This window comes from Chinchilla lanigera, unplaced genomic scaffold (assembly GCF_000276665.1).
Source record: "Chinchilla lanigera isolate Chin_1 unplaced genomic scaffold, ChiLan1.0 scaffold00066, whole genome shotgun sequence".
NCBI lineage: Eukaryota > Metazoa > Chordata > Mammalia > Rodentia > Chinchillidae > Chinchilla > Chinchilla lanigera.
In genome coordinates, this window is record NW_004955467.1 from 9777995 (window position 1) to 9802051 (window position 24057).

The 24057-nt window shown below is 40.2% G+C and overlaps 1 protein-coding gene across 1 annotated transcript; it reads left to right on the top strand.

The window, feature by feature from the left end:
* Nucleotides 1-10160: 10160 nt before the first annotated feature.
* LOC102006012 (C-type lectin domain family 10 member A) lies at nt 10161-13917 on the top strand. Its single transcript, XM_005399570.2, has 10 exons — nt 10161-10242; nt 10957-11059; nt 11712-11825; nt 12284-12379; nt 12465-12536; nt 12617-12688; nt 12838-12924; nt 13019-13167; nt 13244-13350; nt 13496-13917. The coding sequence occupies exons 2-10, from the start codon at nt 10999-11001 to the stop codon at nt 13650-13652; spliced, it is 915 nt and encodes a 304-aa protein (XP_005399627.1). The 5' UTR covers nt 10161-10242; nt 10957-10998; the 3' UTR covers nt 13653-13917.
* Nucleotides 13918-24057: the final 10140 nt, after the last annotated feature.

Below are 24057 nucleotides of genomic sequence, written 5' to 3' on the forward strand. Positions count from 1 at the left end.
ATATTTTCTAGTTTTTGGTGTGCTGTTAAGACATCCAACCCTATGTTTTAGACTTTTGTATGTGAATTTGTCCCTCCCGCAAGATCTCTTTAATTCTGGTGTCTGATAATCACCAATAATATGCCTTGGTGGGGGGTTGCTATGGTTTAGAACTGGAATATTCCTGAGAGGTTCGTGTGTTAGAAGTTTGGTTCCTTTTGATTCCTGGTACCAAAAAAAAAGTTTGGTTCCTCACCCATGATGCTATTGGGATGTGATGCCCTAGGCCCAAAGCAATGGGGCCAGTTAGTCATAGGGTGATATCTTCAAACCCGTGAACCAAAATAAAACTTTCCTTTTTGTAAATTGATTATCTACTCATCTCAGGAATTTTGTTAAAGTAGTGGAAAGCTGACCTAACACAGGGATTTTCTTTCTTTCGTTATACCCAGGCTCTCAGCATACTATTTTTTGTTTTAATCTGGGAGAGTGGGAGATGTGGTCAGAGAAGTGGTCAGACCCAGAAGGGTGCTCTTTTGGGCCATGATGAGGATTCAGCTGTTACTTGCTCAAAGATCTATGGGCTGTGTCAGCCCTGCTTGGAGTCTCCAAGGTTCTTGTGGAAAACCTCAGAAAAGAGGGTAACAAGCAACAACATCTTTTGTAGTTTCAAGAATGTTATATAAATGGAATGATCTAAGAGGTAGACCTTTGGGACTGGCTTATTTTCTCACAGTAGAATGCTCAAGAATCACCTGGGTTGGTGTATATGTCAGTAGTTCATTCCTTTGTACTGTTGAGTAGTACTTCATGATGTGACTGTACCGGTGTGTTGAACCATTCACCCATTGTTGGACACCTGGATTGTTTGTAGTTTTTAGTTTTGCAAATAAATATGCTACGAACAGTCATGTATAAGCTTTCGTGTGAACATAACTTTTTCACTTCTCTAGGATAACGCCCAAGGGTACAATTGCTGCGTGATATATATAGTTGTGGAAGAAACTGCCAAACTGTTTTCCAGAGTTGTACCATTTTATATTCTTGCCAATAATGTGTTAATGACTCAGTTTGTCTACTTCTCACCTGCCTTTGGCTGAAATATATATATTATATAAGAATCATATAATATAGGTAGAGATACATTGCTGTATTTTGTTTGTTTTCTGTTTTAGTTTTTGTTTTTTGAAACAAGGTCTCACTATGCAGCCCTGGGTGGCCTTCAACTTGTGTTAATCCTCCTGCCTCAGCCTCCTAGGGGTGCTGGAATTACAGATGTGCACCACTACCCAGCCCGTTGCTGTGGTTTTGACTTGCATTTCCAGGGGGCTAACGATGTCTATCCTTGCATGTGCTTGTTTACTATCTGCATATCATCTTCAGTAAAATATCTCTTCATACCTTTTGCCATTTTCTAATTAGGACTTTTAAATTGTTGAGTTTTCAGAACTCTTTATGTATTCTAGATGCCGGGTATTTGTTGGATTGGTGACCTGTAATATTTTCTCCAAGTCTGTAACTTGCCTTTTCATTCTCTTAACAGAAACTCATTTCCGCCAAGACTATCGTGATTACTAGAATCTTGGCAAGTGCAATTCAGGAATTGAGAAAAGTGACATGACCACATGACACTTTTCCTGTTTTCGTAAAAATTTGGCTGGATTCTTGAAGCTGAGAACGATTGTTGGCTGTGGCAATGTATTTATAACCAACAGGAATTGGAGGCAGTGAGGCAGGACTTACTAAGAAGTGGCAGAAGAGGCAATCACTGGTATTATTTTAAGGCATAGCAAGGCATTGGACTTTTTCTCTGCATGGGGAAAGGGAGGGGAGTGCTTCTTCACACACTCACCAGACAGACAAAGGCACCTCCAAAGGAACTATTCACAGAGACAGACAACCACTGTCTAAGGGGGAAGTTAGGCATCTTTCTAACAGGGCAGAGGGTAGCTAAGCTGTGGAATTTTTTTTTTTTTTTTAGACAGGGTCTTGCTCTGTAGCTCAGGCTGGCCTTGAACTGACTATGAAGCCCAGGCTGGCCTTGAACTCCTTGTGATCCTCCCGCCTCAGCCTTCCAAATGCTGGGATTATAGGTTTGTGCTACCACTCCAGGCTTAAAACTATGGATATTGTTGGGATTTCTGCAGACTGCTACTTGAAAGGGGCAAAAAGAGTTTTAGGGGAGGTTGTGGATGTGCCTTCTGGAGTTTTGTAGTAGTCATGAAGAAATAAACTCATCTCTGCCTCTTGACAGGGGAATCGGAAGACAAACACTTGACCAAAACCAGGTCTTTTTTCATCAGGCTGTACTGGGTAGTTTGGCAGGGCAGGGATGTCAGGGAACTCTGGAGCCAGGACGTCAGGTCTGATCCTACTTGGGAAGTCTGGAGCTGGTGTAAACCAGAGAGCACTCATTTTTATGAGGCCCTGCTGTGGAGCAGAGGGGAGCAGAGGGGCTCTGAGGCACCACCTTGAGGACTCAGGAGAGGCCAGCGTTGGGTGCTCGGTGGTGTGAAGAGCACCTTAACCTTTAGCCATCGCAGTAGCACCAGCCCCGTGTCCTTGAATTCTCCTCTCCTTTGTCCTTGAGGGTCAGTGAGCAGAGAAGGGAGACTGAGGGAAGAGTCCTACGTTCAGAGGAACAGTCCTTGACAGATGCCGCAGCTTCTCAAGGGACACTCAGAGATGAGAATTCTCTTGAAAATGATTCATTAGAAAGTGTTCTGAGGAAAATCGGGGAGCGGAATGAGGAAGTAGGCCGAGGAAGAGAAGGACGCCCTGCAAGCCGGGGGTGGGGCACAGAAGCCGACTGTGAGGTGAAGATTTTTGTGAAAGTGATTCGTTAGAAAGAGCTTTCAGCAATTTCAAGCAAAGTTCTGCGGTGGTGGTAGCCGTGGTGGCGGTGGCGGCGATTGTGTAACTTCAGCTCAGTCCCACAGGAGAGCAATGGAGACGACACAGGTCACAGCCCAGAGTTATCTCTATTAGGAACAAGGGAGCTGACTCACATCAGTCATTGATTAACAGCAGGAATGTGAATCCCAAATGCTTCTGTCCGCCGTGTGCCGGGTGTTGTGTGAGGGCCTTCATCAGATGGAGAGACATTGGTGCTGGTTGTTAAGAGTAAACCTGCAGGGGAAGCCAGTGCTCAGGAAAAGGGTGACGGGATCTGAAGGGGTCCAAACAAAGCCCCACAGCGTTTGCTGTGGTCCCTCCCATGGCAGATCCACCCCCAGCCAACACTGCTTAAAGTTTTGATGGTGTGTGAGGTACAAGTTTTGCTTTAGTCTGAACTGGACTTTTGGAACCTGAAATTAAGACTGCTGTTACAGCTGAATGTATAGGAAAGAAAAATGCAAAATGTCCACTCAATAACAGTGAAGGATGTATTAGCATATGGTGCACTTTATCAGATTAAAGAAAATCCCTTCTATTCCTAGTGTACTGGGAGGCTTTTTAAAAAATCATGAATGGGTATTGAATTGTGTCTAATGTCTTTTCTGCACAAGTTGATCCAAATATGTAGTTTTTCTTTATAGATTTCTAATATAGTAGATCACATTGATTGATTTCTGAATATTTAGCTGGACTTGCAGTCCTGGTATAAACTCCACTTAGCTGTACCTTTTTCACAAATTGCTAGACTCAAACTGCTAATGTTTTGTTGATAACTCTTGTGTCTATGTTCATGTGACATTTGGTCAGTGCTTCTCTTGTATTATCTTTGGTTAGCAGTGGTGGTGGACCTGTGGCACACACATTGCAGTGGGCGTGCAGAGCCCTTTCAGTGGTCACACGAGCCAAGTCACCCAGCAGCTGAGCATCAGATAACAGTTTTTTTCTCAACTAAAACCTCAGTATTCAGGTTCAGTTGGAGGGTTCGCACTTTGCAATAAATAAGTGGGTTTTGGGTTGCAGTTTGGGCACTCAGTCTCTAGCTTAATCACTGGGTTAGGGTTAGGGCTGGGGTTGGGGTTAGGGCTGGGTTTGGGGTTGGGGTTGGGGTTAGGGTTAGGGTTAGGGTTGGGACTAGGGCTAGAGTTAGGGTTAGGGAAAATGCTAGTCTATTAATTTGAACAGGGAAATGTTCCTTCTTATTGTATTTTCTGGAAAAATTTGTGCAGGGCTTGTGTGATTTCATTTTTAAGTATTTGATAAAATTCTCCAGTTAAACTGTGTGTGTCTAGCGAATTCCTTTTTTTTTTTTTTTTTTTTTTTTTTTGGTACCAGGAATCAATCTCCGGACCTTGTGCTTGCCAGGCAGGCACTTGTGCCTCTGAGCTATATCCCTGGCCTTGAGAACTCCTTTTTGGAAGGTTGTAAAGTTTGAGTTCAACTTCTTTATAGTGATGGAACTGTTCAGTTTACTTATTTAGTCTTGTGTTTTTTGAAGTATTGTTCGAATTCATTAAATCTATTGAAATTTTGTGCATATAGTTATTTGTAACGTTGCTTTAAGTCTCTTCAGGGTTGGCAGTAAAAATCCCCTCTTTTATTCTAGATGTTAATAGTTTGTGTTTTCTCCCTTTGTCGGCCTTGCTAATGGTTTATCAATTATATTGATAGTTTTCAAATAACTGTTTTTTTATTTCATTGATTTTTCTATATTTTTTGTTTTCAGTTTCACTGTTTCCTGGTATTGTTATTATTACTATGATTGTTAATCTTTTCAGACAATGTTTCACTATGTAGCCCATGCTTGCCTCAAACTCATGGCAATCCTCTTGCCTCGGCCACCCAAGTCCTGGGATTACAGGCGTGCACCACCATACCTGGCTTGCTCCTATGGGTATTATTTCCTTTTTTCTTATTGTGTTGTTCTTTTTTTAAATTTCTCAAGGTGGGAGCTCACATTATTGATATAGACCTTTCTCCTCTTTAATATGAACAAGTCATGTTTTAATTCTAAGAATTTGCTTAGCAGCATCTGCAAATTTTGATATGTTGGATTTTAATCAAAATAGTTTCTAATTTCTCTCGAGACTTTGTTTTTAAATTTTCATTTGATAATAAAAGATCACAGGTCTTGTATTCTGTAACTCTAATCAAGTGTTGCAGTGCTGATTAAATAAATGAGGAAAAGATAAATGATTTTTTCTAAATGCTAGTCCTATTTTTAGATATAATTCAGAATTTTGCAGCAAATGTATTCCTTATTTTAATAATAAATTTACAATTCACTAATGAGTGTCACATTGGGGAGATATTGTCAGAGACTTTTTTTTTTAACCTATGGATTATTTAGAAATGCATCATTTAAGGTCCAGGGACATAGCTCAGTGGCACAGCACCTGCTTGGCAAACACAAGGTCCTCAGTTCGATTCCTGGTACTAGAAATGCATCATTTGGAAGGAAGGGAAAAGGGAAAAAATGATGAGAAAAGAAGCAAAGTGGAAACAAAGCTTTTGTAAATAAGCAGGGGAAGAGGGGTTGAAAGGAGGGGAGGGGAATGGGGACAAAAAAAAGGAATCAAGTTATATCATGTACAGGTACAAATTCCTTGCACTGAATGTTATTATTTTTTATACAACAAATTCAAAATGGAATAGTAAAAAAAAATGGATCATTTCATTTTTAAGTGTTGATGATTTAAAATTCTTTATGTTATTGGCTCTGAACTTAATTCCCTGGTTATCTGATGACATACTTTGTATAATTTTAGTTTGTTTAAATGTGTTAAGGTTTGTTTTATAACCTATGGTAGGGTTAGCTTGGCGAAAGTTACATGTGCACTTGAAAATGGTGTGCGTTCTGCCGTTGCTGGGGGGGAATACTGCATAGTGTCAGTTAGGTCCAGCTGTTGATGGCACTGCACAGTTCTGTACTTTAGGGTTGAAGTTTTTAATCATAATGGTTGGTTTGTATCTGAGTTAATGGTAATGAAGGGACTGAGGGAGGGGCTCTCAGATAGGCTCAGCATGAGGCTGGTGCCCAGATAGAACAAACAATTAAAGGGTTGAAACTTTTGGCCTCATCCACTGGTCTCTGGGGTGATGACTGAAGATAAATTTGTATGGAAGCTCTCAAACCTTGGCATATCATGAATGTTCAGGGTGATGAGGACGTCCACATGCTAGGTGGGTGGTATACCCAAGCTCTGCAGGACAGAAGCATCTCTCCTCAGGGCCCTTGTGCACCTTACCCTTTGTTCCTTTTCATCTGGCTGTTCTTCTGTATGATACTCGTTATAATAAAGTGGTCAATGTAAGCAAATGCTTCTCTGAGTTGTGTGAGCTGTTCCAGCAACTTACTGAACCCAAGGGCAGGGTTGTGGGCTCTCCCAGTTTACACCCAGTTGGGCAGAAGTGTGACTATCCTGAATTTGTGATGGGCATCTGAACTAGGGCAATCACGTGTCACTGAGCCCGTAGCTTGTTGGGTTTGCTGTCTACGTAAACAGCATCAGAATTTAATTAAATTACAAGATACCCAACTGGTGTGTTTGCAGGGAATTGGTTTTGGGTGTTAGAAAATACCCTAGTTATATTAGCACAAGAAGAAAAATTAAATCAGTGGAACAGACTAAAAATTCAGAAACACATACAAATATAAATAAGAACTTAATATGTGATGGAAGTCTTACTTAAATGCTTTGGGAGAAAATATAAACCATAATATAATTTTATAAACCTATTATTCATTTGAGATAAAACAAGGACTATTAAGACAAATTGATAAATTCTTTCTGGGTCAATATGGCAGTAAAGTTATTTTTATAATTTAATGAACAAAATAAAAGAGCCATGTTAAGAAACAGGGAGGTGGGCTGGGGATATAGCTCAGTGGCCCAGTGCCTGCCTAGCAAGTGCAAGGTCCTGAGTTCAATTCCCGGTACCAAAAAAAAAATATATTGGAAAGGGGATATGGGGACAGAGGGAGATGGTAGGGAGGGGGAGCAGGATGAGTAAAGATGACTGAGCTGTGATATGTATAGGTATCAACCCTGCAATCTGAATGTAATCCCAATATACCACAAACATGTACTACTACTAACATTAAAAACCATTTGGTAAAATAAAAGCCTACAAATTTCAGCATTACTTATAAAAGCAAAATATGCAAATGACTACAAATTTATCAACAGAGGCATTAAATAAGATCTGACATATCCATAAAATGGCCTTTAAAAAGGAGGTGGGCAGGGATACCTGAATCCTCAAAAATTTTTTTTTTTTAGAAGGAAGTACATTATAGAGGACAATCTCTGAGAAAACCTCAAAACCTACTACATGTATGTGTGTACAGCCATCCCTCAGTATCCTCAGAAGATATAGTCTAGGACCCATATGAATAACAAAATTTATCAATGTCCTTTTTTTAACTTTTTTAAATTCATGGATTTTCAAGTCCATTATGCAAAATGGTGAAGTATTTGCATGTAACCTACGCAAATCCTTTTGTATACTTTAGATTGCTTGTAATACATAATTCCATGTAAATGCTATGTAAATTGTTGTCATACTCTATTTAGAGAATACTAAAAGAAAAAAGTTCATACATGACCAGTACATATGTAATTTTTCCCAAAATATTTTCCATTCACGGTTGGTGGAATCTGCAGATATGGAGGCCCAACAAAATGCTTTCAGGTACCTAAATATGCACAGAAATATTTCTGAAAGACCACATGTTGAATGGCTGTCTCTAACTTGAGGGTTAGAGCTGGGGTACACTTCTTATTTTGCTACCCAGGCTTTTGGTGAAGATAAGCCTCAAATCAGTGGGCAGTATGGCACTATCTCCCCCATGGCCACATGTATAGTCAACGGAGAGAGGAGGGTAGTATCTCCCTTCACCATGATACCTAATAACCCATTTAAAGAATTTTAGCTTTTCATCTGGATAATCCAGGCTCACTGGAGATAAATTTGTATGGAAGCCCTCAGACCTTGAAATGTCATGTGTGTTCAGAGTGATGTCGTGTTAGTCTAATGTCATGTTTAGTCTTCCTTACCCAGCTTTACTTCTTTCCCCATCCTTTCCTAGGTGTTGATACTAATAATTAGCTCATACCCCAAATACAATTTCAGTATTAGCTTCCAAAACCCCAAATGTGTTAGTCAGCTTACTATCACTGTAACAAATAGGATATAATCAATTTAAAAAGTGAAAAGGTTTACTTTGGCTCACAGTTTTAGCGGTTTCAGTCCAAGATTGATTGAATCAAATGCTTTGGGCCTGTGGTGAGCAGCACATCATAGGAGGGGTGTTAATAGCATAAAATCTCTCACCTCATGGCCAGGAAGTGAAAGAGAAAGAGGAAGGGGTTCAGGTCCCACAGTCCATGTAGATGGCGTGGTGTTTTTGAACAGAAAACATCTTACTAGATCCCAGACCTTTCTTTCTTGTCTTTTTTTTTTCTTTGTTACTGGAAATTGAACCAAAGGCCTTGTGCATATTAGGCAATCATTCTACCATTGAACTACATCCCCAGCCTTTTAAAATTATTCTATTTTTTTGAGACAGGGTCTCACTATATAGTTCAGGTCAGCCTTAAACATGCTGTATAGCCCAGGCTGGCCTCAAACTTGCAATCATCCTGCCTCACCATCTTCAGTAGCTAGGATTACAGACATGTGCCCCTATACCAGGGTTAAGTCCCACCTCTTTAAGATTTCCCCATCTCCCAGTAGTGACCTGCTGGGAACCAAGCATCTAATACATGGGTCGTCTGAGAACATTCCCAACTGTAGCACCAACCTGCAACATTTATGTTGTGGTTTAGATCAGGAGTGAGCCCCAGAATTCTCATGTGCCTGCAGTGGGGCTTTCTGAAGGTGCCTGGATCATGGAGGTGCTATAGCTCCCTTGATGTTAGAGTGGGGCCTAGTTAGAGGCAAGTCCTTGGTGGGGATGAACAGGAAGGGCATAGCTCTCTCCCTGGCTCCTGTCTTCTTTCTCTACTTCTTGGCCTCCATGCAGCGAACAGGTGTCTTCCACCCCAGCCCCTCCACTCTGCTGTTTCTACCCAGGAGGCAGCCAATGATGGACTGGAAATGAGGACAAAAATAAACCCCTCCTCCTTCAAGCCATGTCTCAGTGATGATGAGAAGGTAACTCAAACAATGTACTAACCAAACTCTTAAAAAACAAGAATGAAACCAAAAGCCAAATCAAACTGGAGAAAACCTATATGTTTACCGGTAGGGAAATAAATGAGAGGCTACATGATGAGATGAGATGCAGGTGAACACTACCTTTCAGGAACTCAGGTGGAGAAATGACCCTGATACATTTTTAGTTCAATTTCTAAAAAAGAACTAGTGAACACATTTCTGTGTGCATAAAAATAAGTTCTACAATGCACTTATTTTATGTCTGCATACTTGAGCTTCTTCCTCTTGCAAGGGATGTGTGTATGGACTCAGGGAAGCCCTGAGAGAACTGGCAGGCACATGGCATGACCTAAAATCCAGCTTGTGAAGAAGACCCAGCTCGTGAAGACGGTATGTGTGCAGAGAGCCCACCCATGGTACCTGCAGAACTGGCTTTGACTCCTGGTTATCTCCTTTGTATCATCCGAAATGCATCCCGAGGCACTTGTGAGAACCAATTGGCTATTTCAAGAAAATCTGGAACAAGTCTTCTCAAAAATTTGACGCTTAATAAAAGTTTGTGCCTTTTATTGACTCATCCTGGTCAGTACAAGTCAGTCTCTGTTGCTCTTTTTCCTCCTGACTGGAGTGACAAGAGTGAATGTCAAGCTGGGGAGCTTGATGCTTAAGGCCTCAGAGGATGCTCAGATGCCAGAGAGTTGGGCAAGGATTGAGCATGAGCAGAGCATGGCTTCCTCCAGGACTGGGAGTCAAGGATGGCAGCACCAATACTTCTGGAAGATTCAGAGGTAGAAGGTAAATGGAGACATAGGGCATAGGAGAAAAACAGACCTTCCCTTTTGGAACAGCTTGCTCCTCACATGGTAAAATGGGGAAGTCAGGGGAACTTCAAGAAAGAGGAAAGTGAGTGGACACACCCAGGAGGTTGACAGAAAATCTGGCTCCACACCCAACCCCTCCCACATCTCTGTATGTGTTCCGGTTATAATCTATTCTTATTATGTACTGTGTCAAGTTGAGGAAATGGGACGTCCAGTGCTACAGAACTTTGCTTTCCATATGCAAAGATCAGCAGGACCGCATCATGTGTGGCTCCTCCTTTGGCCCTTCCCACCCCAACTGCCCAGGATTTAGTTCTTCACTTCCTACATTTGGCCTTCCTGCCCGCACAACAAAGTCAGGTCACAGCCTTCGTGCTTTCCACAGGTAACTGGGTTGGTGAGGTCAGCTAGACGAAGGGGGCGGGAATGTTAGAAGAAGCAGGGAGAGGGAAGCTTTGGGTCTTGGTGGGGGTAACTGGAAGAAATATGAGGGGGCAAAGTGGAATTTAATTATCAATGGGGACCTGAGACTCTATTCTCCTTCATATATTCTAGATTGAGTTACAGCGATTACATTCCTCAGTCACAAACTAAAAGTTACAGGCTCATCTCTGGCCGAATTCTAATCTGATCTTCAATCCCAATTCTAGCCAGAGCCCTAAGCTCAATTCCAAACTCAGCTCCTTCTTTAACCCAACCTCAGTTTCAACCTCAGAATCAACTTGAATCTAAACACCTACCTCAACCCAAAATTACACCTCAATGCTATTCTACTTCCAGTTTCTGTGCCACACTTAGATCTGACTCCATCCATGACCTACCATGGGTACTGGTGCCAATCCCGCCATGCAATTCAACCTCAGCTCCAACCCAATTGTAGATTCAGGCACAAAAATAAATTTAGTTCCAACTTCACTCAACTCAACCCCAGCCCACAGCCCAAACCTGACCCTATTTCTACCTTCAGCTGCAAACACAGGCACATGTGATCATACTCCTAATTCAGAGCTCATTCTTAACTCTACCTCAGCTACACGCTGCTAGCCTCCTCTTTGGCTCCAACTTTGCTTTATCCTGGACTCTTGTCTCTTAATTTCAGCTCTGACAGCCTCAGAGGCTGTGTGTTTGTCCAAGAATAGACATGCAATATGAAAATTTTCAGGACTTCGGGAGTGAGAAGAAAAATCCAGAGATTAGAAAAGGTAAAAGGAATGGGGAAAGAGTCTCTCCTAAAGTGCTCTGTTAATATGCCTGGCAGGATATCTGCTGTCATGTCTTGTCTGCTCTGCTACCACGTACAGTGTTGGGTCTTTAATTCTGGATGAGTCAGCTCCCCTGAGGGCCCACTGTGAAGAGGATTCAAGGTCCTCAGACAGACAAAGACACAGATCTCCCTTGACCTGTTCTCCTGAGCTCTGTGGGGAGGGCATGAGAGATTGCAGCGTTGAGTTTGGAGAGGAAACTCATTAATTAGTCTGCCCAGTCATGCCGATGTGTGTGAACCAGCTAAGGACCTGTCTCTCCCTAACTATCTCTGTCCTTGTGCTTCCTCCCCCGACTCTGATGATAAGACCTCAGGTATCACCAACTGTCTCTGTCTCTGCATACTTATATGTATATGGGTTCCCAGGGATGAGTACATAAGTCTTCAGGAGTGTGAGAGATCTGTGTGACTGACGACTTGTGCTGGTCAAAGGGCTGGTCATCTTTTCCCCCAAAATCTCCTCATTCAGCTCTCATCCCAGCAATACAAAGGCTCAGTCTTCAACCCTGGATGAGTCCCTGGGGCTCTCTTTCCTCCTGTCTCCATCACAACCTGGATTCTCCTTGGAATGATACTCTCTTCTCTCTCAGCCCTACCTCTCCAGAGTGTACTCAGGAATTTCTGCCGTGGGCCCTACGTGATCCTGATCTCCCTGGGCCTCAGTCTCCTGCTGCTGGTAGTCATCTGTGTGATTGGACACCGAGGTGGGTGCCTGGGGAGGGCAGGAAGAGAGAAATCATGGGAGTGCAGTTGTGAGGCAGTGCTGGGGTGATGGTGACAACCGTAGCAAGAGCAGTGATGGGCACAGTGGGTATTTATGGGACATCAGTGAGGACTATGACAATGGCACTGTTATCAAGCAGCCAGAGAGCCCATAATAGGATAGTTGATAATGGATAAGAACAGAGGTGGGGACAGCGGTGGAAATAGCGAAAGACCCATGGTGTGGATGGCTGCTGGTCATGTCACTTATTAGTTGGGTCATGTTGTCTAATTACATCACCTCCTAAACTAGGACACTAAACACTAGTGTCCCTGTGTGCAGTACTGGATAATAACAGGGCCTGTCTCATTCTCACTGGGTCAGTGTAAGGACCAAATGAGACAATGTGTGTAAAGCGAGGACCTGGCAAATCTTAATTCTGATCATTCCCTTCATCAGGTTCTAACTTACGGAAAGATTTGGCCACCTTGAGGACAAATTTCAGCAACTTCTTCTCAGATAACGAGGCTAACATCCAGCAACTGACTTCCAGCTGTGAGCCATACTTGAAAGGGGCACTGGGGTGAGGTGGGTCTGGAAGGGGGGCTGCCTCCTGAGCTGGAGTCCCTTTGTCTTCCAGGTGGTGCACTGCAAAAAACCATAAATTCTCTCAAAGCAGAGGTGGAGGATCACAGGGAGGAACTGCAGGCAGGTGAGAGACCCTGGTGTCCATAGTGCATGGGTGGGTATGCAGGAGGGCAGCTTCCTGGTGCTGAGCTCCCTCCTCTCCAGGCCGTATCTTGAACCAGAAGGTGGCTTCTCTGGAGAGCGTTCTGCAGGAAAAGGAGCAGGAATTCAAAGAAGGTCAGATGGCTGCTACCCTGCACCTGGGCATGGTGTTTTTGGGAGCGTGAGGTTCCTGGGTTGTGTCCTGTGCGGGATGCCTGAGGGGCAGGGCTCGCTAAAGACTACACACAGAGCATGGTTCCTACTCGCATCTGTTTCTGTTCCAGGTCAGTCTCAAATGCGCACACAAATCCAGGAGCTGGTAAAAGACCTGCGGTCCCTGTCTTGTGAGCTGGTTGAGCTCAAGAGCAATGGTGAGGAGGAGTAAGGCTGTGGCTGGCCTCTCTTTATAGCTGGTGGCCCACTGGGCATCACCCCAACTCTTTCATCCTCCCTCTCCCTGCCTAGGCTCTGGGACCTGCTGCCCCCTTAATTGGATGGAGCATGAAGGCAGCTGCTACTGGTTTTCTCAATCAGGGAAGTCCTGGGATGAGGCTAACAAGTCCTGCCAGATGGAGAATGCCCACCTGGTGATAGTGAACTCCTTGGAGGAGCAGGTGAGGCTCCACCTGGCTCTTATTTGAGGCTGGCTGGTCTAAGGGAGAGGTCACCATCTTCTTCTTCTCTCCCCAGAAATTTATCCAGAGCAACATGAGACGTATACACACCTGGATGGGCCTAACTGACCTAAGTGGGTCCTGGAAATGGGTGGATGGGTCTGACGTCGACAAAGGTTTTAAGTGAGTGTGTTTGTTTGCCAGAGGCTCTGTGTCCTGTATCTGGGACTCTTCCCACTTCCCAGCCGGTGGCCCTGTGTTCAGAGAGACTCCTGGGGTTGGGGCTGAGACTGACTTCCTTGTGTGTATGGTTTTCTCTTGTCTACAGGAACTGGAGTCCAGAGCAGCCAGATGACTGGTATGGCCATGGGCTGGGAGGAGGTGAGGACTGTGCCCACTTCACCGGAGATGGGAGCTGGAATGATGATGTCTGCAGGAGGCTCCACCACTGGATTTGTGAGACAGAGCTCAGCAAAGCCAGCTAGAGCCTTCACGGCCGTAATTTATTTCCTCAATGCCTTGAAATGCTAAGATCAAGTATTAAGAATCCTCCTTTCTAGAGGCCTTCACTTTCTTGGGGATTTTCATCTAGCATTTTAAGGGGAGAGAAAATGATGGTGACTAAGGAATGTACTGTGAAATTTATAGGGGTGGGGAGAATGAAATCTATGACATTTTGTACAGTGTGCAGCTTATTGTCAGCTTTTTCTTTTTAAAGTAAAAAGAATAGAAATATAGTCAAATATCTTACGTACTGTCTGGTTACTGGGGGTTTGGAGCAGGGAGTGGCCTGGTTGGCAGGAGGAAGACTTGGGCAGGAAGTGACATCATGAGAACTCAATAGATTTTGGGCCCGATGGGCTGATAAAGAGCCTGGCGTTGTTATTTACAGGTGTGTAAGCTTGGGCACGTTATTCTGTTCTCTGAGTCTCAGCTGAAAGATAGGATTGTTAGTGGAGCAATACCTCATAGAACTGAACCACCCCAGTCTGTTGAGTGCTTCAAAAACCTTCAGTGAAACTGGTGGTATGGTATTTGTTGCTTTCACCACAGTAAGCAAAAGCCACCTTTACAGACAGGTTACAAATACCATGAATACACAGTGACCAAGTGCGTGAGGACAACAGGGACCATGGAAAGGAAGCACCATCATTAATAGAATGGGAATGGAGACACCAGTTAGGATTTCACAATTGCTTCTGGGATTATTATGTTTATTATTTCTGTGGTACTGGTGATTGAACACAGCGCTGCCCCACTGAGGTACATCCTCAGCCCATTTTATTTTATTTTTAAATTTTAAATCCTACCCCACTAAATTGCCCACACTGGGCTCAAATGTGTGATCCCCCTACCTCAACATTGCTAGCTGCTGGGTTTACAGGCAGGTGCCACCACACCCAGCAGGCTTGTGGAATTATTAACAAATTTGAACAAAGTGTTTGCACATAAGTGAGACCTCAGCTGATTCAAAACAAGAGCAATTCTCTTACCATGGTAAAACAGAAATGAACACAAAAGTGTATTCTTAAAAAGATGTGTAAACATGTAATTTTCTCACCATCTCTCTAATTTTGGACTTTTAAGAGAAAATCAAATTCACAGTCAAGTGATTTGGAAATGAACAATATGAGCACTACATACTGATGCTATGAATGCTCTAAAGCAATTCATAGGAAGATACGCATGTAGCCAAAAAATATGTATTAAATATAGAGAAAGTGCCAGACATAGTGGAGTGTGCCTGTAAATCTACCCACTTAGGAGTCTGAGTCAAGAGGATTGCAAGTTTAAGGCCATCCTGGGCAACTCAGCTAGACTCTGTCTCAAAATTAAAAAAAACAAAAGCCAGTGGCTGAAATGGAACAAAACTGTTTTGATTCAACAACCTGGAAAAAGAATAGTGAAATAAATCTTCCCAAGTAGAAGAAAGGGATTTATAAAAATACAAGCAAAAAATAATGAATGAGGCCTACAAACATAAATATCACTAGTAAAAAAATTCCTGACTCTTGGAAATATTGAATGAAATACATATGAAGGAGAATAAAGAAGCTTCAGACACTAATTTAGAAGAAGAAAGTACATATGTACAGACATAGAAGAAATAACAAAGTGAGCAGTGTTTTTACTCTCATTGTTATAAGTTTTAGGTGACTCCCTTAGTGGAAGTTATAAATTCAAATCTTACAATTGGTAAGCAGGAAAAGGCGGGGCACTAAAGGAATGTAGGAAGGGAGAGGGAAAGGACCAGTATAGATACATAAGAAAGAGCACAAAATAAAGGATTAGTTATAAATAGACTGTATACTAGCCCTTAAAATATGCTTAAGTAAATGCAAAAGAATCGAGTTATTCCACAAATATTATCAGATCATAGTGCAATGAAAGTAAAATCAGTGGCAAGATAAACCATAGAAACTATGCAAACACATGGATATTAAACAACACTCTCTTGAATAATCAGTGGGTCATGGATGAAATTAAGGAAGAAATTAGGAAGTTTCAGCAATCAAGTGATAATGCCAGTATGACATACTGTAACCTATGAGACACAATGAAAGCCGTCCTTACAGGGAAGTTTATAGTGGTGAATTCCCACATCAGAAAAACAGAGTGAGCTCAAATAAATAATGAAGCACTTCAAGGTCCTAGAAGAACAAGAATAATACAAACCAAAAGCTTGCACAAGGAAGGAAATTATAAAGCTTGGAGTAGAAATTAATGAAATTGAGACTAAAAAACAATACAAAGAATCAATGAATTGAAGAAATGATTCTTTGAAAGAATAAACAAAATAGACAAACCCTTAGCCAATCTTATCAAAAATAAGGAAAGACCAAAATCCATGAAATTATAAATGAAAATGTGAAAAACAAAATGGATTCTGCCACAATCCAGATCATTTGTAACTATTTTGAGAAACAATACTTGAATAAAATGGAAAATTCAGAATAAATGGATAGATTCCTCTATACATATCAACTACCACAGCTGAACCAAGAATTAAAAATCCTGAATAATCCAATATTAGTCAATGAAATTGAAAAATTAATAAAAACTCCCACAAAACTACCAACAAAGAAAATCTGGAGTCCCAAGAGATTCACTGCTGAATTCTTCAAGAACATTAGAGAAGCTCTAACACCAAATACTCCTCAAAGTCTTTCATGAAATTAAAAGGGAAGCAGTGCTCCCAAAGTCATTCTGGAAATAAGTATTACCCTGATTCCAAAACCAGAAAAGGACCCAACCAAAAAAGAGAACTGTAGGTAAAATCTCTTTAATGTTCATAGATGCAACACTCCTCAATAAGATAGTGATAAACAGAAAACAGCAAATCATCATAAAGATCATACATCATAACCAAGTAGGATTCATTGCAGGGATGCAGGAATAGTTCAATATATGCAAATTAATAAATATAATACACCACATAAACAGATGCAAGGACAAAAACCACATGATCATTTCAGTACATGCAGAAAAAAGTATTTGAAAAAATCCAACATTCATTCATGATAGAAATCCCAAAGAAAATACACATAGGTCTTTATTTTAATCTGATAAAAGCCAGACAGCCAAACAATGGCCAATATCGTACTAAATGGAGAAAAATTGAAAGCTTTCTCTCTAAAATCAGAAACAAGACAAGGGTGTCTGGTATCACTGCTACTGTTCTCAAAATAGTAGCCAGAGCAGTTAGCCAAGAGAAAGAAACAGAAGAGTTGGGAAGAATTGAAATTATCATTATTTGCAAATAACATGATCCCCTACATAAAAGATCTCAAAAACTCCACCAAAAGACACATAGAATGATAACAAACTTCAGCAGTACAGCAGGATACAAAGTCAACACTCAAAAATCAATAACATTCTTGTACACCAATAATAAACTCACTGACAGGGAAATTAGGGAAATAATATCTTTCACAATAGCATAAAAAAAAAGAAAAACAAAAATAGGAATTAACCTAACCAAGGAAGTGAAAGACCTCTCTAATAAAAACTATACTATTTTGGAAAAGGAGATCAAAGAAGATATTAGAAGATGGAAAGATATTCCCTGCTCCTGCATAGGCAGAACCAGTATAGTCAAAATGGCCATACTTCCAAAAATGTTATACAGATTTAACACAATCCCAATCAAAATGCCAATAGCATTTCTTGCAGAACTAGAGAAAGCAATTCTAAAATTCATATGGAACTAGAAGAGAGTTAGAAGAGCAAAAGCAATTCTGGTCATCAATAAGGGCAAGGCATGCAGGGCAAGGCATGTGCCATCACAATTTCAGACTTCAAGTTATACTACAAAGCTACAGTAATAAAAATATCATGGTATTGGTAAAAACAAACAAACAAAACAAAACAAAAACACACTTGTGGATCAATGGGACAGAATAGACGCTCCAGAAACAACTTTAAGCACACTCAGCTGTCTTATTTTTGTGTCTTTTTTTTTTTTTTTGTAGTACCAGGAATTGAACTCAGGACCTTGCACTTGTCAGGCAGGCGCTTATGCCGCTGGGCTATATCTCTGGCCCCAGCTCTCTTATTTTTGACAAAGGGACCAAATATTTTTGCTGGGAGAGAGAGCCTCTTTAATAAATGATGCTGGGAAAGCTGGCTATCCACATGCTGAAGACGTTTTTGTTTTGTTTTTTGAGTCAGGGTCTTGCTCTGTAATTCAAGTTTGCCTTGAACTCACTATGTAGCCCAGGCTGGCCTCAAACTCACTATGATCCTTCTACCTCAGCCTTCCAAGTGCTGGGATTACAGGCATATGCCACCATGTCTGGCCCCACATGCTGAAGATTAAACCTAGGTCTATATCTTTTATCATGCACTAATCTAAAATCAAAATGAATCAAAGATCTAGATATTAAAACAGAAGCACTAATGTGCTGGAAGACAAACAGGTAAAATTCTTGAAGACATAGGTGTAGGCAAGAACCTCTTGAACACAACCTTGGTTCCACAAGCTATAATACCAAGAATCAACAAATGGGGACAAATTAAATTTAAAAAAAGCTTTCTACACAGCAGAGGAAACCACCAATAAAGCAAAGGGACAATCTATAGAATGGGAAAAAGAATTTTGCCTCCTATTCCTCAGACAATATCTAGAATATATAAAGAACTAAAAAAAAATTAGATGTCTCTGAATTTAAAGTCTTAATTAAAAACAGGCATCTGAAAGGAGTAGATACTTCTCAGATGAACAAATGCAAATGGCCAACAACTACATAAAAAAATGTTCAACATCAATGGCCATTCAAGAAATACAAAATTAAAACAACAGTGAGATTCCATCTCTCTTCAGAAAGAATGGTCATCATCAAGAAATCAAATTCTACAGAGGCTATGGGGAAAAAGGAATCATCTTTGCTGTTAGTAGAATGAAAACTTGTATAACTACTACAGAAATCAGTATGGAGATTCTTCAAAAAACTGAAACAAGAAATTCTATTCGACCTAGCCATTCTTCTTCTAGGTATCTTCCTGAAAGACCTACAACACCATATTACAGTGATAAATGCATATCCATATTTATAGCAGCTCAGTTCATAGTAGCTAAATCTTGGAAGCAGCCTATATGTCCATTAACAGGTAAATGGATAAAGAAAATGTGATATTTATCCACAGTGGAATACTAGTCTGCCATAAAGAAGGATAAACTTGAGTCATTTGTAGGAAAATGGATGCCCCTTGAAGACCGTAATGTTAGTGAAGTAAATTAGAAGCACAAACTTAAATCACATGGTTTCTCTTATATGATAAAACCAATATATAAATACAGGGCAAAATAACAGACAATGAGTTTAAAATAAAAAAAAATAGTAAAAAACAAGACAATGAGAGAGAGAGAGGCTACTTAATCTAGTATGGCCAATGTATCTCAAAGTGTACCTTGATTTAGTAGAATTGTCTATGTGTTTTATATATTTTATTGGCCTATTAGTCTGGCTGTTAATCTGTATTTGTGATAATTAACTTGATAAGGACTTTAAAATAAATAAATGAATCTGATGCTGGAAAAAATAAAAGGTTAGTTATATAATTTAGTTATATCTAGATTACACCGATTATATGAAATGTAAAACATTCAAGTTTTCTTGTTAAAAGACAAAAAAAACCATGCCAGACTCAATAAAAAATAAACTGCCTGTTCAAGAAACATTAGAATAGGACAGGTGTGGTGGCATATACCTGTAATCCCTGCACTTAGGAGGCTGAGGCAGGAGGATTGCTGCAAGATCAAGGACAGCTGGAGCTACACAGTGAGTCAAAGGCCAACCTGAACTACATAGTGAGACTTTGACTCAAAAACCAAAAAACAAAAACAAAAAACCCCCAAAATCTGAAGAGATAGAAAACAAAACTATGAAAAACATATATTATGTCCAAACAACAAAAACATAAATTCTATCCAAAACACAGCTACCATAAAGTACACTTTGCAACAGATTATTTCCGGAAATGAAAATATGACATATACATGATGGAGTACAACTAAGCCATAAAGATAACTTTGTCATTTGCAGGAAAATGGATGATTTTGAGATCATAATGCTAAGTGAAATAAATCAGACACAGAAAGTTAAATATTGCATGGTTTCACTTATATGAGAAATCCAAAATATAAATAAACAAGCAAAATAAAGGAGAGATTGTAGGAAACAGGGAGGTAGACTTTATGGAGATGGGAAAGGGATAAGGGGAACAGAGATCAAAAATGATCAAGATGAAATACAAATATGTACCAATTCCCCCAATCAAATGTAAGTATTATGTATTGCAAACATAATCTAATTAAAAATAAATACATTCAAACAAAAAGATAATTGGGTGGCTTCTTAATGATAAAAGGTTCAGTTAAACAAGAAAGTACACCAGTAGTAAACATGTATGCACTGAATAAGATAGTCACAAAATTTTGAAACAAAGCAAAAGTAGACAAATTCACATTCATAGTCAGAGATTATAGTCATTTTTAATAATTTATACTATTGCAATATAAAACCAATATCAAACCAAATGAAAGATTCTTTGCACCAAGTAGTTAGAAGGCAACTTTTATCATGTTAGTGGGCTGAGGAACTCAGAGGTTCAAATCACCAGCTCAGAGTCAAGTTTTAGTTCAGTTTAAATATGGTTTGCAAGCAGGAAGTACAAAGCTGGTAGCAGGCTATTACATGATTGGTTACATGGAATATAAGAATTGTGTCATATATTGTCACGCAGAATTGTACAGGAACATTCTGGGAGGGAGAGGGTCTGAGAAGAGTAGGCAGATTTGAAAGTATCCTTGACTGATTCAGTCTTCCCCAAACATGATGTCCTTGAAGCAAGTTGGAATCAATGCACATTCTTTTAACTAAAGGAAACCCAGTCAGTTTGACCCATCACATTGCTGATGGATAACAGCTGGGACCAGGCAGTCAAGGTTATTAGCTGAAATTAGCAAGCTAGCTATGTGACAAGCAGCAGGAGCCTGTGGTCACAGACCTGTAATTGATTTTTAGTTTTTGCTATAATATGTCTACCAGTCTGCTATTCGATAAGTGTGCTCTTACAACACATCAAGCAGACAAAAAGTAAGAAAATATGTAAGTGTACAAATGTTTGGAATTCCAGATTGAGCTATTATGACCAAATGGACATTTAAGACATAGCACTCATCAATTTCAGAATATTCATTCTTTTGAATAGCACCAAGACATCATCAAAAAATTGAGCCGATATTAGTCTATAAATCAAGTTTTAACATATTTCAAATGGGAAATTGTCACTGCAATGACCAGAAATGTAAACGGCTATATCAAATATTAGCTAATCAATTCACTCAGTATCCTATAGTAGGTAACATGTTCAAATAATGTTATGTGCCAAGTATTTAAAGACAGGTTAAAGTCAGCAAAAACTTTTATAACGATAGAATTTGGGAACACAGCAGAACAGGTTAATGGACTATAAAAGACAAAATTACACAATATAGAAATAGCACTGGGCAAAAGTTCAACTCCTATTTATGGTAAAATCTTTCAAGTCTTTGGCTGCTTCTGTCATGTTGTTCCACCATTCTGAATGTGGCTGCCATCACATGTTCCAAGATATCTGGCCACCTCCAGTCACGACACATTCAGGAGAGAGGGAAAAAGGGGAATGGTGCACTCTCTCTGTCTGTGAGGACACTTGCGGTAGTTGCATGCATCACCTCAGGTTACATGCCCTGGATCAGAAGCAGTTCCAGGCCCAAACCCAAAGCTAACCTAGGTGCAAATGGGGCTTAAAAGTGCACTCCATTCCACGAAGCTGAATTCCAGTAAAAAACAGTGGATTCTATCATTGTAGAGCAGAAGCCAGCAAACTTTGCTATTTGAACCATTAATCCCTTTATATACTTTATATTTTTAAACATTTGATAATAGTAATAATTTAATTCCTACATACTGCTTTTCTCAATTCTGAATGCTTAGACTAATGCTTCTCAATAATTGCTTAGTTTACTTCATATCCTCAGATGCTCTCTGCCTGTCACCTTAGATGTGCCCAGTATGGTTTGCAAATAGAAGGAAAAGAAATCTACATTCTACAGAGGTTTCAGCCATTGGAATATAACACCAGTGCACCTTCCAGGGACACCTCCAGTTGCCATTGGGGTAGCCATGCTAGACTTTGTGGCAGAGGGCCCACATTTCTGCTGGAAGCTGGATGCTTTGTGGTAAGATCTATATGGTCCAGGAACCCAAAATTTTCCTCCAAGTTTACTTGGTTGGAGACAGCCATATTGGTGAGCAGATGTCTCAAGGATTTTGCAGAGCTCTAGGCAGCCCTTTTCTATTATTTTCATTTCCCTTATTGGTGAGTTTGATGTCTGCATTTCAGCTTTATAATTCTTCTTTTCATACCCTGAGTTCCCTGTTCCACTTTCCCTTTTACTCACCAGGCATGACCATAATCCCTATTAAATTTTTCTTTCCTCTTACTCTATGCAGTACCTGCACAAAAGTAGCTGAGTATGGCTGTAGAAAAGAATGACAACAACAAATCCACCACCACATGAAAGCGTGTCTGACATCAAAATTTTGAACAACTTCAAATTAATCTTCAGCATAGCCTGATGTTCTGCCAGGTTTTCTTGGACAATGCAATCTCCATCCCTCCACATCATCATTTTCTTGTTTTGATTCTTCCCACTTTCAGACAATGGCCTTGCTTCTTATTTCACTGGGGAAATGGTGGCAGTTACCTGAGCATGCCCCTCATCTATGTGTGGGGTACTGTTAGGCAGGCACTGATCCATGTCCATTATGGGCGTAGGGGACCTTCATTTCCTGGCCTCACTTGCAGGGTGGTGGGGCCAATGTAACTGGATTCTGACCTCCACTACTTCTGAAGAGGCATGTCTCCTGGCTTTCACCATCATACTTGTGCCTTCTCACTGTTTCCCTGTGCTCCTCACCTAGCCAGATGGAAGGGACCCTGTAGATCCCTATGAGGAAGTCTTGGTGGGCAGTAGAGCTAAGATGAAGGAGCCTGGATCCCTGAGTCACTTAGGGAGGAAACTTGATTTCCCCTAGACTGTGCTGTGGGTGAGAAACCCATATTTGTGCTGTTAAACCATTGAGATGCTTTTTTTCATTGCCTAAGTCAACTATTCATTTTCCCAACTTCAAGCGTAGGAAACTAGCATACTTGCATCTCTATGGTAATCCTCCTGTCTCTGTGCTAAAAGCGTGTACTCTCTTTGTGCTTCTGTCAGAGACCAGGAGCCTTCACACACTCCCTTTAAGAGGGCTTAACCCTTCTTTATATTAATGTTTTTCTCTCTATGTTGCACCATTCAGATGAGCTTAGCAGTAAGTACTCATCACTCTCCTCTTAGACGTCTATTCTTGTTGACCGCAGGCACAATTCCAGCTGAGCTCTATCTCTTTGCATACCTTTAGACTCTTTAGAAGTTAGTTTTTCAGTGTTTTTACTTCCTTTCTCCCATTTTTTTAATTTCCAGAAGTAATATTAGATATTTCATACCCACAGAAAAATAGAATAAATGATTTTGAAATACACATATCCAGTATATAGCTGTGAAAGATCTTAATATTTAACCATGTATAGTTCTGATGCATTTTCAAAGAGATACCTCTATGTTTAATGTGACCAGTAGATCCTATCCATCCCAGTCAACCTTTCTGCCTCTCACTGGGTACAGTCATCCTGACTTTGCTGCAGACAGGTTTTTGTAATTTATTTTATATGTTAGCCCATTGCCAATGAATGACATTGTTATATGTATTTGTAAAATTTAAATATGATATCCTAAATATAAATCATTCACAAATTGCTTTTCTCCTCTTAGTATTTTATCTTTGGTAGCTATTTATTTTTGCACGTTATTATGAAACAAGGAAACTGTTCCCTTTTTTGTCTGCCCTACACTTCTATCACTTCAATTATCTTATTGATGCTCACTGAGGTTGTGTTCAGTTTGCTATTACAACTTCATAAGTATTGCAATTTCTTAATGGGTAAGTTTTAAATACTTTTTCCAAATAATTTTTCAATTTTGCTCAATCTATTAGCTCAATGTTGTTTATTCTATTTTCTTTTGAATCTGCTGTGCACTTAGAGTTGTGTGTGTGCATGTGTGTGTGTGTGTGGTCTGTCCATTTTTTTTCTTGATAAGTGCTTTCAGATTATAGACATATCCATTTCAAGGAAGTAGATTTTGGGTTTGATGATCACTTCTGTTATGTCTTTATGTTTTATATAGTTGGGTTAATTCTCAGTGTTCTTATCTTCTTTCTATTTCACTTGGGTTATTTTGTTCTTTTTCTAATATAAAAATGGGAATATTTTACATTTGTGCTTTTCTAATATAAATAT

Bases quoted from the DNA above. Each gene is read 5' to 3' on its own strand.
- LOC102006012 (XM_005399570.2), top strand. From the start codon at position 10,999: ATGCAATATGAAAATTTTCAGGACTTCGGGAGTGAGAAGAAAAATCCA. The intron at 11,826-12,283 runs GTGGGTGCCTGG...TCCCTTCATCAG, and splicing joins CTGTGTGATTGGACACCGAG to GTTCTAACTTACGGAAAGAT. The intron at 12,925-13,018 runs GTGAGGAGGAGT...CTCCCTGCCTAG, and splicing joins GGTTGAGCTCAAGAGCAATG to GCTCTGGGACCTGCTGCCCC.